General features: G+C 37.0%; 1 protein-coding gene across 1 annotated transcript in view; it reads right to left on the bottom strand.

The window, feature by feature from the left end:
• LOC107734866 (transcription initiation factor TFIID subunit 4-like) overlaps window positions 1-14,974 on the bottom strand; it is a 97,772-nt gene that overhangs the window by 16,802 nt on the left and 65,996 nt on the right. Inside the window, exon 14 of the mRNA XM_016546757.1 lies at window positions 13,852-13,974. Within this exon, the coding sequence (XP_016402243.1) occupies window positions 13,852-13,974 (123 nt within the window). The remainder of the gene's footprint in view (window positions 1-13,851; window positions 13,975-14,974) is intronic.

Below are 14,974 nucleotides of genomic sequence, written 5' to 3' on the forward strand. Positions count from 1 at the left end.
AATGTCACATGAATTTGGCACATAATAAGGGTAAATTATCACGGCTTTTGGGATTAAGACTACTCCCATCAAAAACACCCACAAGGCACATACGGAACTGTTTGTAACTCTGTAACTTCTGGAAATCCTTATGGATCTAACGGGGATTGCTTTACTACAATCCTAGAGTTTTCTTAAAAAAAAATATATATATTTTTTTTTACATACATTTTAAATGTATTTTTTAAATACATGTCTGAACAACACAAATGGTGCAGATCGAGTTACATTCTTTTGGGAATAGTTCACCCAAAAATTAAAATTGACTGAAAATGTAATCTTAATCTCTCTGAATATCCAAGATGTAGATGAGTTTGTTTCTTCATCAGATTTGGAAAAACGTAGCATTGCATCACTTGCTCACCAATGGATCCTCTGCAGTGAATGGGTGCCGTCAGAATGAGAGTCCAAACAGCTGATAAAAACATCACAATAATCCACAAGTAATCCACACCACTCCAGTCCATCAGTTAATGTCTTGTGAAGCCAAAAGCTGCATGTTTGTAAGAAACAAATCCATCATTACAGCATTTTAACTTTAAACCGTCGCTTCTGGACAAAATACAGTCCATAATCCATAATAACGCTTCTTCCAGTGAAAAAGTGGTCTGGTCTGAATCAGGAGAGAAATCTGCACAGATCAAGCACCGTTTAAACAGTACAAAATAGTCCAAAACAGCTCTAAACAAATATGTGGCTGGATTTTGATGTGAGAGACAACAGGAGATGGACTTTTTCACTGGAGGAAGCATTATTATGGATTACGGACTCGTATTTTAGCCGGAAGCAATGGTTTGAAGTTAAAAACGTCTTAATGCTGGATTTGTTTAAGTGAATAATGCTAAATTTCTCTAAATCTGATGAAAAAAACTAACTCATCATGAACAAATGTTCAGAATTTTTTTATTTTTAGATGAACTATTCATTTAATCGGGATCTTTATCTGAACTGCATGCAAACTCGCCAACAATTTATGCAGCACTACTGGGATTCTTTCCATTAGAAAACATTGCAAACTTTTCAAATTGATCAAATGGAGGAAGCAGCGAACAGCGGGAGAGCGAGAGAGATGGAGAGAGAGAGAGGAGGAATTAAGCTGAGCCAAAAAGTGTGACTTGGATTTAATATTTTATAATTGCCAAGGGACATTCCAAGATCAATGAATTTTTTTGCCCGAGACGCACATCAGAAAGAGATGTACTTCAGTCTTTTTAGGGAACATTGGTCTATTTAATTCAGGCGCCTGATGCATGTGAAATATTCCTCCCTGGCCTCCTCCGAGTCCCTCGGGCAGAGCTGCGGGCACACATTACCACTTTTAATGGGCCGCCCTTAGAAGAGGCGAAATAAGCCAATAACCCGTCCACGCTAATGGATTGGCTTGTTTATTCACTCCAGCCCTTCTCTTCGGCTAATTTTAGCCGCGCCATGTTTTTCCACCCAAACATGCACGCAAAACAAAATACTTCTGTGAAAAACATGTCGCATGAAAACACAATCTACACGCCATATGCTCGTCAGGAGCGGGAACGCTGGAGGAGATTACTGGAGATTTGTTGTTTCAGACGCTACTTTTGGAGGCGAGCTGGACATGTCGAGTGTGTTTTATTAAAAACACAGCAATGGATTTGTGCTGATATCCGCACGGATCACTGACGCTGCATTAAACAGGAAAAGAAGCGTATGAATGGACATTTATACTAGAGGAATGGAAACCCGGCTCATGTGTGGCAGAGAGCACAGATCAAACACTGTGCAATTAACCCTCATTAATGCACTAAATGACTGACCTAATTACACCGTGCCAGGTTTTCACAGGGAAACTCAAACGAACTACCCGGATCAGGGCGATTCCCGCATGCATGCATGTGTTGTGGATATTTTATGATTTACTATTGCCTTCAAATGTCTATTTGATCCGTATTATAGCAGATGAGGTCATGCAACATGAGTGATTGTCAAAAATGTTTTGGAAGAATTCCAAAGCGGAATTTATGAATGTCTTTTTCAATCACTCTGAAAAATGTATTACAATTTCCACAAAAACATGAAGCAGCACAACTGTTTTCTTGCTTGTTTCTGCCACGGGATAATAAAAAAATCAAAAGGAAATTGCAACCTTTTTATCTCACAATTCAGACTTTTTTCCCCTCACAATTCTAAGTTTATATCTCACAATTCAAACTTTTTTATTGCAATTCTGAGAAAAAAGTCTTGTCAGATGAAAAGTCGCAATTATTATTTTTATTCCATGCCAGACACAAAAACACAGAATTGTGAGATGTAAACTAGGAATTCTGACTTTTTTTCTCGCAATTCTCAATTTATATCTCACAATTCAGACTTTATTTCTTGAAATTCTGGCTTTATATCTTGCAGCACTGGAACTCGGAACTCGGCAAGATACAAACTCAGAACTTTTTCAGAACTCGCAATTCTGAGAAAAAAGTCAGACGTCAGAGTTTATATTTCACACAATTCTGAGTTTCTATTTTGTTGCTGACACAAAAACACAGAATTCCGAGATGTAAACTCAGAATTGCGCAAGATATTAACTCAGAATTCTGACTTTTTGACACAATTCTGAGTTTATATCTCGCAAACCTTTTTTTTTTTTTTTTTTTGAAATTTTGAGAGAAATTAAGAAAGTTATTGAGCATTGATGAATTAAATTGACCTAAAGTGAAGGTAAAGACTTTGTTACAAAAGATTTCTATTTCAAATAAATGCAGTTCTTTTGAATATCTCGCAAACCTTTTTTTTTTTTTTTTTTGCAATTCTGAGAAAAATTTAAAAAATCTGAGTTTATATCTTGCAATTCTGAGGGAAAAAAAATCTGAATTTAATGTTATATTCTGTGATAGAAACTGGCTTCCACTGTTTTCAACATTGATAATAATCAGAAATGTTTCTTGAGCAGCAAATCAGCATATTAGAATGATTTCTGAATGAGTAATGATGCTGAAAATTCAGCTTTGCATCTATTTTTGCTGATGAGGTCATGCAACACGAGCGACTGTCAAAAGACATTGTGTCACATCATCCTAACATTCCATTCCCAGAAATGTTTCCAAAGCGGAATTGCTGAATGTCTTTTTCAGTCACTCTTTTCCAGTCTGCTCGTAGATGCCAGACAGGTGCTGAGGATGGCCTGCCATCTCCACGCAGAAATTCAATTACAACTCCTCCTGAAGCGCCTCCATCTGCAAACAATATGGTGCTCCTCTTTTTAATCAAGCCTTCCCCGAACGCAGCGACCGAAGGCCCGTCAAATTAAAAGTCACTTTCAGAATCGTTAGGTCCACGCTGAGTTCTAGCCAAAAATAAAGAAGTGATGATTTGCTCGAGAAAGGTGTAAAGATGACTTTGGTTCCCCAGCAGCAAGTCGTTTGATTATAAAATCTACTCGCTTTCAAAATACTGTTCAGGGATTTTGTTACATGTGTTTTTAGAGTCTACGTGGCTTTAGAAATGTGAATCAAATCAGTGCACGAAGACGCAGTTTGGCGGGTTTATGTGGGCAGTTGTGTTTTGCCGACGCCATACGTTTTAACGTCTCTTTCCATCTCAGATTTTCTCTTCCACTGGCAGCCTTTAATGAAAGATCATTCCAGCATTTTCACTCGCTCGTGTCCTCAGGCATCAACCTTTCCACCAGCAGAACGTAGTTGACACAAATAATAAAATCAAAAAGAAACAACATTCTTTAATAGATAGCAACACAACAGTGTTTTGCAGTAATGTCACAATGTAGCAGAGCTCAACGAGACCGCGGCTAATTTCACAGACGCGAGAGAGCGCAGACTCTAAATACGTTTCCGAAGGATGATGGAAAGTAGATCCTGGGGTGAATTACAGTCATATTCGCTTCAAAAGACTCAGTGGCCTCTAGTGCGCCGTACAAACAACCAGCGTTAAACACAAACGACTGAACCAGACGCCCAGAATCTCATCAAAACATGTCTGGGTCAAATCTCACCACAAAATAAAAGACATTTAAACAATTTTAGCATCATTAAGATGCATTATGACATTTTTTCTCAATTCAATTAAATGTAATTCCCCTCTACAATCTCATTACTGTTATGCATATGCATGAGTTAGTTCTGTTAGTAATTCTCATTACTGTCAATGCTGATTCAGTATATTCTGATATATTGTAATATATTATATTACTGTACAAAACTGCTTTTAAATGTTTTAATCCGATTTTTATTCAAATAAGATTCATATTAAACTAAATTAATGATTATAAAAAGGCAATAAACAAATACTATAAATATTATAATAATGTATAAATATTTCACCACCTAAAAATATATATTTTGTATATATTGTAATTTGAATTACAGTAATGAGTATGTGTGGGAGGGATGTGATTATAAAACTGTCATGAATGAATGTCAAATTGTAAAAAAAATATTTTTAAAAATGCTGCATTAATATACACTACTGTTTGGGATCACTATAAAATCTTTATTTATATTTATTTAAAATGTTACAAAAATTATATTTTAAAGAAATGCTGTTCTTTTGAACTTTTTATTTATTGAAGAATCCTGAAAAATAAAATGTATCACGGTTTCCACAAAAATATTGTGCAGCACAACTGTTTTCAACATTGATAATAATCAGAAATGTTTCTTGAGCAGCAAATCAGCATATTAGAATGATTTCTGAAGATCATGTGACACTGAAGACTGGAGTAATGATGCTGAAAATACAGCTTTGATCACAGAAATAAATTAATTTTAGTGTATATTCACATAGAAAACATTTATTTTATATTAATAATATTTTGCATTTTTACTGTGTTTTTGATCAAATCGATGCAGCCTTGATGAGCAGAAGAGACTTCTTTCAAAAACATTAAAAATCTTACTGACCCCAAACAGTAGTGTATTTGGCTCATGCCTTTTTATTGCCTTTATATTATATAGCCTTTATTTTACTTTAGGTATGACATGATATTGGACAAAAATCTGTGCAGTGCAGGATATTTTTGGCCTGTTTCCCTGGTAAAAAAAAAAATGAAAATGTAAAGAAATACACAAGTTAATTCAGTCACTGTACAAGAGTACATTAGCATATAGATTACCTAACTGATCTAAAAGACATAAAACTCTTAAGTAAAGTAAAATATCAATAATTTTTCCTTGATTCTGGGGTGAAATGTGTCCCGGACATGTTCCTGGCAGGTTTCGTTTGCACCCAATATGTGTCAATGCTAATCTTCGGTTCATAGCGGGATAGATGATGTATTCCCAGAAAAGCGTGGGACGCTAGAGAGAATGTATCAGCAGGATATCCCATCATCCCTGACCAGCAGCTTCTAGTTTGGGCTCTAGTTGCTGTAGCGTCTCCATGGCAAAACTGCAGTGAAATTCATTCTTCAGAAACTTAATTATATCTAGATTAACAAGGGAGGTAATTAATTTCTTTAAGATGAGTATCTGAACCTCCCCTCAGGCTCAACTTTGTTGTCAAAACTGTACATTTAACCATTTTTCAGCAGAAAGTTTCACTGGCAGCAACATGGAGAATCCCAGCTTTGCATAAATATGGAAATATTCATCTGAAGACTTGAATATTAGTACAGATTTGTGCTTATACATACATACATATATATATTTATTTATTGCCTGACATTTATATTTTAATTTACACTCTTAAAAATAAAGTTTTCAAAAGGGTTTTTTTTTTCACAGCAATGCCATAGAATAACTTTTTTTGGGTTCCCAAAAAACTTTTCAGTGAACAGTTCTTAAAAGAACCATTTTTTTCTTAGTGTTAAGAACATATTAATAATCTAAAGAACCTTTATCCTCAATAAAGAACCTTTTGTGGAATGGAAAGATTCCATTGATGTTCAGGTTCTTCATGGAACCGAAGATGCCAATAAAGAACCCTTATTTAATTCATGATATGAAGCTCTTCTTCATCATACTGTACCAAAAAGACTCAACAAGAGAGAAACTTCATCTCTCGAAATCTCTCGACCTTCCTGTTGCATGGCTTTCATCTTGGCACAATGCAAGATGCAAATATCTTATTAAACATGATGCAGTTGACCCATCCAAACGGGCGATCCTCCAGGCGGGATACAGAGCGCTATTGTCCGGACTTTTCCGTAGGCCAGTTCCCACACCACTCTACAGGACCACAGGGAAAACTGTGGCACTAAACGGTCTTTTCCTACGTGATGTATAGCACTTTCAACTTCTCTCTTCCTCGCCGATCCCTCTTGGGCTGCACGGTAAACCACTAAGGGCGTTTTCTACGGATGTGAGGTGTTTTTAACAGAGTTGAACCTTCAAACCAGTGCAGCCCAGAAACGGAAACTAGACTAAATCTACCGCTTTGTGAACATGAATGGAAATATGTATACAAAACAGTTTTTTCTTTCACCTAACCGGAATAGATGACTGGTGGCGGAGAGTTTGGGAAGTTTAAACACGTGACAGAAACGTCAGTGAATAAATCAGCGCTGATGGTTTTCATTTGGTACGATTATTCCTGATCATTGTTTATTTGAAGCTGACTGCTGGTTTACGGCTGATGGATTCACATGGATGGGGTGGGTGTGGTGCAGCTGGCAGGAACAAACTCATGCACTAAAAAACAATCAAGAAAAACCCATCAGAATGAAATGAGTCATGTAAGGAAGTTATCTGTGACCTGGTCTGACGTGGTCATTGTGTGTGGAAAGCCAACGCACAGACGTTACTTAAAGGAGTCTCAGATCACTGACCCGCATGAACCCTCAGACGGATGTAAACCGCACACAGGTGCCGACGCACTCTGTGTATGTTACCATCGAATTCTTGCAGTGACTCAATTTGAAGAACCACATTCATTATCTGTCGTCGCTGTGCGTGAAATAGTAATTGTACTGTTGTTTGCAAAAGCCTCACAAACATTTGCAGACTGATGCATATTTTAAGCGAGCTCCAATATAGAATTGTACATTTTACAATTTTTACAGTAATATACAGTATGTGTATAGTATATATATATTGTAGAAGTCATGTAAACAAACAAACAAACAAATAAATAAATAAATAAATAATCTTAGAATATACATACATATCTGATGTCCAATTTAGATTTGTAAATGCTTCAGACATTTATATAAATAAATACATAAATAACCAAGACTTTATTTATTGCCCTGATATTCTGCTTCCAATTGCAGACAAATCAGTGATGGCAATAAATTGCAATAGAAAAATTAATTTAAGAAATGATGCTGCAAATCCTCTGAAAATATTCAAAATAGTAAATAATTGTGACTGACCTTAAGATTTAATGGGTTGTTAAAAATGTTGGTGACCAAATTAGTTTATTATTATTATTATTATTATTTTATATCAGGGCTTAGTTTTTCTATTTCACATCTTTCTACAGAAAAATTATTATTTTTTGATGCATAATTTAATTTGAAACCTGTCTAGATTGAATTAAAACAAAACTATGACAACAATATATATTTATATCATTGGTTAATATCTATAATGAAAAATATCAACTATATATATAAAAAATATATATAAAAAAAAAAAAAGTTAATGGCAACTTAAGTTATTTCCTAAAACCATATGTTTTATTTCATTTAAAGTGAGACAAAACTGTTAAAAAGAACAAAAGAACATTTGAGACAAAAAAACGAACTACATTTTTTTTTTTATTGAATAAACGCAGACTCTTGTGACCGTGTCCCTCCACCAGCCTTCAGAAGGGCTACGAAACCAAACAGCTCGAGAAGCAGACGTCAAAGCACACACACACACACACACACACACACACAGAAAGAGAGACAACACACCCGTGGCCTTCCTGTTTGTCTGGCTGAAAGATCTGCCTGCGTTCACTCAGGCTGGGAAAGATGGGAGGAGAAGAAAAAGACGAGCGCAAGCAGCCGAAGACACAGAAAGGCTGGATGGAAGGAAAGGCTGCTCACTCCAAGTTGGGATTGATTTACTTCATTAACCAAGATTACAAGTTTAACTTACAAACCAGAGGTCAAAAATTCTCATTAACAAGAGGACCGTGGAGAACCTCGGGGCTTGGAGACCATTCTTATTACTGACTACACATTTCAATCTGTCTTTGATGTTCATGTCTGCTTTTCTCTCTTTCTACCATCCAATTTTTTGGCAGGGAGGTTGATTTTAATTGTAGCTATAGAACAAGAGCAGAGTTTGCCTGTAAGCCTGCCTGCACATCTGTAGTGAGAGCATTTTTAGTGATACTGGGCGCAGTCCATCGCCCCGGGCGCATTTTAATGGTTCCACCCCCCCTTTCATTCCCAGCTCGGATTGTTTTCCACGTGATTCCTGTTAATTTAGCTGGAGGAAAGGGCATCAGTTTTCCTTGTGCTTTTCCCCTCTCTTTCTCTCTCTCTCTCTCGCTCGCAGTCTTTCCCTACTTCTACCTTTTTTCTAATCTACAACCCTAAAAGAAAAAGGTGACACATTTACATAAAAAGGCGAATCAATCTTCCTGTTTTGCCCTGTTTTGGTGATCCTTCACTGCAATTTACTACACAGGAATAATTAGTGGTATTTGCTATGTCGAGTATCACTATTACTCATATGCCGTTTTAAAATGCGAATTAGTCATAAATGACCCCACCCAAACACCTTGCAACGCCCTAGTGACCACCCAGAATACACTAGAAACACCCTGGCAACCACCCAAACACCCAGCAACACCCCAGCGACCACCCTGAAAACCCTAGAAACACCCTAGCAACCAGCCAAACACCTAGCAAAAACCTAGTGACCACCCATGATACCCTAGAAACATTCTGGCAACCACACAATCACCCAGCAACACCCTAGCAACCACCCAGAATACCCTAGTAACACCCTGGCAACCACCCAAACACCTGGCAATGCCCTAGCAACCACCCAGAATACCCTAGTAACACCCTGGCAACCACCCAAACACCCAGCAACACCCCAGCGACCACCCTGAAAACCCTAGAAACACCCTAGCAACCAGCCAAACACCTAGCAAAAACCTAGTGACCACCCATGATACCCTAGAAACATTCTGGCAACCACACAATCACCCAGCAACACCCTAGCAACCACCCAGAATACCCTAGTAACACACTGGCAACCACCCAAACACCTGGCAATGCCCTAGCAACCACCCAGAATACCCTAGTAACACCCTGAAAACCACCAATACACCTACCAACCAGCCTAAATTCCCTAGAAACATTCTGACAACCACACAAATACCCAGCAACACCCTAGCAACCACCCTAGTGACCACCCATGATAACCTAGAAACACCCTGGTAACCATGTTAACACATAGCAATGTCCTACAACCACCCAGAATACCCTAGTAACACTCTGGCAACCATCCAAACAATGCCTTAGCAACCACCCAAAATACCCTAGAAATGCCCTGGCAACTACCCAAACGCCTTAGCAACCACCTAGAATTCCATAAAAATGGCAAGCATTATGGCATTGATTTTTGTACAGTAAACGACACTTACATTTTCATGAGAAAATACAAAAATCTAGTTGCAATTTTGGTTTTACTCTCCACTACTGGGTGACATTCAGAAATATTAATATTTACTTCAGTTTTACCTAAATTATGAAAATGATCTTTAATAGTTTTATTTGTAGTTAACAACAACAACACTGGTAGTATGAAAGTAAATAGATTTCATTTCATTTTTCTGCATGCGCTTATAGAGGTGAACTCAAGTTGCTTTCAATAAAAACGTGCGAAATAAAAAAAAAAAAGTAAATAAATTAATACAGTCATTATTTTGCGGTAATCAACTACAAAACCACACACGGATCCATAGAAGCATTACGAGCCAGGTCAAAGTGAAGCACATGCCTGACTGTCATATTGTTGGTGGCTCATTTCCTGCACCTGTGAATTTAACCGCACTTACTCACTCACTCAAACTCACTTACACGTTCTTTTTCTCTCTCGCTCCGTTTCGCGTCCCACACAGTGTCTTTGTGCTGAACTTCAAAGCTCAATGTGTGCGCTGAGAGCAAAAGGACAGAGTTTGTTACTGTGGCTCCTGCCTGCGCAATGACCCCAAGCGAGGGCCAGTTAGGGGCCCCTGTCTCCCTCTCTCTAATCTATCCCTCGGAGCGCTGTAAGGCCTCTTTGTTTGCGCTCTCCGGCTCAGGATGGAGACAGACTTTATGCTCAACATGGGCTATCAGGTTCAGCCCCACGGCGATCTGCTGCCTGGCCAGACGAGAGGAGAGGAGGGGTGAAGGAGGAAGAAGAAACACCCACAGCCGCCCCGCCACCAGCACTACCTGATTTCAGTCACATACACGCTCTGACGGGGCGTTTCAGGGTAACCCATAGGACAGAAACATCACAGTAGTTCACCCAAAAATGAAGAAATCCTCATGTCGATCCAAAACCGTACAACTTTCTTTCTTCTATGAAACATAAAAAGAGAAGTCATGAAGAATATTATAGTGACGAGATGCTACAAACTTCAAAAAGGAAAAAACTACCATTAAATTAACATCAAACTACCATGAATGACCCCAGTAATCTCACACGTGTTGCATAGTTTCACAAGAGATCTCAACAATGTGCTCAGATTTGTCAAGACACCAAACTCAGACACTTCTCATCAACTTCTACCATATCAATTGCACATAATATGATGTATTTCTGCGTAAAACATAATTTTCAGTAAGATAAAATTGGCAGGATCTAATTCACTCCTAAAAAAAGTTCCAATTAGATTTTGATGAAACATTAAGACGACAAACAAGTTCTCTTAATTTCTCACCAAATTCTCCCAGGATTAAATGCACTCTATAATCTAACTATATGGCAACTACTGACTCATTTGTGTATGTTTTTTAGTCATTTTAGGACAAACAACAGACAAACTTAAATAAAACATAACTGAAATCTCCATTAAGTCTCCTGAGTTCAGAAGGAGCAATGTCTGAGCAATAGCAATGTCTCAAGGGGAATAATGACAAACCCACAAGATTTAAACCAGCGTTGTTTTAGTAACATTTAAATACTATTATAGCTAGTTTTTATTCATTTTTTTAATTAGATTAATTTTATAGTTTTTCTGTTTATATTTAATTCTAATGTCATTTTAATTAATTTTAATTAAATTACTTTTTTTGTAATTTTATGGTATTTTATTAATATTTTAAATGAGTTTTTTTTCTGTTTATATTTAATTTTAATTAAATTTAAATTGTAATTAAATTACTTTTTTGTATTTATATTGTGTGTTTTGTCAATTTTATTATTTTTAATAATTAATTATTTATTTAATTAAACTAAATGAAAATGAGAAATGTTTACTTGGCAAAATAAATGTAACTTCTTTTATATTTTATTTCAGCTAAATTTTATTTTATTTCAAGTAAAGAATTTTTTTTTCAGTTTTAGTTTTAGTGAACTATAATAATTCTGCTTTAAACCTCTCATTCAGCATCTCTCTCATTGCTCCCTCTCAGTCTGGTGGCCGTTTCCAGACACTGAGAGGCTTTTGTTTGGGATTAACGTGGCAGAACAGAGTCCGGATACTCCGACAATCAGAGAACCGTGAGTGAAGCGGTGCAGCTCACCCTGAGCTCGTGCCCCACGGCACATTCGTGCGCAGATGAATTCTCTGCCGAGCCCCAGAGTGAAACTCAGAGAAGGCCGGAATACAGCGGCGCTGCCGTAGCCCGCAGCCACTCCGTGACCCCCTTAGAAAAGTCACATTCACTTTGCTCTGGAGAAAGCAGTGAAAACGCCCCAGGGCGGCACGCTGCCCCAGCCGAAATGAAGAAATAAGGGGAGGTGAAAATAAAGTGAAAATAAGTTAAGATTCCTCCCTCTGTCTATCCTGCCTTTCTCTTCTCTTGTGACTTCTCTTGTGAACATGATGGGCAGAAAAACACCCAACCATTAAAAAACAGAAACACACAAAACAGCCAGGACCCTTAGCCAAAAGTACCATGGCACTGGTATCAGATGGTACTTAGATATACACTATGGTACAGAATAATTATTATATTCATAACGCCCTTAAGCTGTGACTACATTCACAATATACACTACTGTTCAAAAGTTTAGGGTCAATAACATTAAAAAAAATAATAATAATTCAGCAAAGACATTAAATTGATCAAAAGTGACAGTAAAGACTATTTATAATGTTACAAATGATTTCTATTTCAAATAAATGCTGTTCTTTTGAACTTTCTATTCATCAAAGAATCCTGAAAAATAAAACTTATCACGATTTCCACAAAAATATTCATCAGCGCAACTGTTTTCAACATTGATAATTTGAACTGATATTCACATAGAAAACAGTTGTAATAATATTTCAGTTTTTACTGTATTTTTGACCAAACAAATGCAGCCTTGCTGAGCAGAAGAGACGTTTTCATTAATGTCAAAGTAAAACATTCTGACCATCATGATTCACAAATGATGTTTAATCTGATGCTAGTTTCATTAGGATCATAAAAATGTCAACCACAGTTCTGCCACATTACAGATTCACCTTCAAGATATAGATGTATTTATACTTTAGGTGTATTTATACTGAAAACAAGTCTTTTTATCTGGTCATCTAACACAATGCTGCTTCTCAAGTATGTTTAGAAATTTTAATTAGAACACAAGACAAAAATTATGATTTTTGAAGTGATTTTTTTAGTATATTACCAATTTGCTGCACCAATGATGAATTAGATGTTGCATTAATACAAAAAAGAGGCAAGCACTTATGAAATCAATTATTCTGGGTTTCATACGAGTCATTATTTGATGACTGCAGAGATCTACATTTTTTATTTGAAATTGAACACTTTGTCTACAAAAGAGCCAAATGAAATCGATTTTAATGCTGTAAACCAACAAACCCCATAAAAGCAGGGTATCTGTGTGTGTACATACACATTTCATGCTTCTTGTTGACAGTTACAATAAAGTGAAGGAGGTCAGGATGGTGTTCACAGAGCAGAAGTAATGCATTTGTTTAGTTAGCCTGCTTTCACTGAGGTTGTGTTCACTGAAGGATTTGACCAAACACACACACACACACGTCAACAAGCAGGTTTTTTAAATGACCAGCTGACATTCACAAAGTGCTTTTTTCCGGTTTATGGTATTCAAACATTAGTCAGAATCCGTCAGGGAATATGAAGAGGCCTTCTGATGGCAAGAGCAAAGCTAAACATTCACCAGATGCAGCTAAACCCAATGACTTAATGTACAACAGCATGTCGAGGAAATATAATAGTGGCGTTTCTTCATGGCTCCAGTGTGCGTGGCGTAATCCTGCGTAATGCAGAGCAGAGCTGGTAGCCATATGTGAAGCGGCACTGCGATCTGCATCAAAACAACACTGTAACACGCTCACAGAGGACAGACGTGCAGTGCGTCCCGTTCACTGCTGTGGGAAACTGGACAAACACTGCAGGGGAAAACCCTCTGCCCTTTATTTTTGCTCTGGAAAAAAGACTTACACCCGCTCACAACGCAACAAACGAACATCAAACCCTGCATCGACACCCGAGAGTATGACGTAAAATATCAAACACTCTCCATAATATCCAGTAAGGCTTGTCAATACAGCTAAAAAATATATATATATATATTTTTTTTTTTTTTTTTTCCTCGAACTGATTTTTTTTCGGATTCTTTTCTATATATCATCTAATATATATCAACCAGTGCTTAATATCCATGCTTTAAAATAAGGGATCAAATCAAATAATACAGCTTGCAACCGCTCGCACTCATGTAATATGGTTCGGTGCAGAGAGGGTCGTACCTCAGTGCCTGTCGTTGTAGTTCCTGGCGAGTCCACTTTGCGTTTTTTCCGAGGGCCGATGGCGGCGAGTGCCGTCAAGTTGGCCTCTCGTTGTCTCATTTGGGCGAGTTCCTGCTGCTGCATCTGAAAACAGAAATGATAATATTTTAAAATATTATTGTTTTTACAGTATTTTTGATCAAATAAATCCAGCCTTAGTGAGCAGAAGAGACTTGTTTCAAAACATTTTTTAAAAATCTGAACTATTGAATGGTAGTGCAATTCTACAGTATTTCTAATGAATTTTCCGCATGTATGCATGAAATACCTGAATGACCTACAATATTTGCCTTATGTGATGAGTATGTGATGTCAGTATTCTATCCCACAGTGCACTGCGGTCAACTTGAAAAACAAAACCTGTGAAAAATGAACCAGAAGCAACATTAGCCATTGCATTCTTGCCTCATTATTTGATCAGACTGACAAACATGCATTAAAAAATGACCATGTATATAATAGCTAGATGACACTATCTGAATGCATAAACATGCATCCTAACAAGGTTATGTGGCAAAAATACAGCAGAAACATTAAGACATTGTATAATGTGCATTATTACACACAAAAATAGGCTGCACATACAATAAACCTGGAGATTCTGTCATAATACAGATTCACCTTCCAGATAAAGGTGTGTTTGTATGATAATTAAACCCCTAAACAAATTAATCATGAATTTTGAGTCTATTTTTAGAGTGAATTAACTTTATATACTAGGTGAAAACAAGTCTTGTTATCTTTTCATCTTACACAGTGCTGCTTCTCAAGTGTGTTTAGAAATTATTACAGGAACACAAGACAAAAATACTGATTTTTTTTTGCAATATTTTATCGATCTGCCACACGAGTCTATTAGACTATTATTACATGCCAAACCAAGCAATTGTCTCAGCTGTGGCATGATGTCACAGGAAGTGGCATCATCATCTGCAAAAAACAAATTGCCAAAATCAAATCAACACATCCATCAGTGTCTTCTACCTCAAACATCTTTAAAACGTAGTTGGTGTGTTTAGAGACATTTAGGTGTGAATATAAATGGGTGTGTGTGTGTTTGTGTGTGTGTGTGTGTGTGTGTGTG

This window comes from Sinocyclocheilus rhinocerous, unplaced genomic scaffold, assembly GCF_001515625.1.
Source record: "Sinocyclocheilus rhinocerous isolate Xijiao unplaced genomic scaffold, SAMN03320098_v1.1 scaffold942, whole genome shotgun sequence".
NCBI lineage: Eukaryota > Metazoa > Chordata > Actinopteri > Cypriniformes > Cyprinidae > Sinocyclocheilus > Sinocyclocheilus rhinocerous.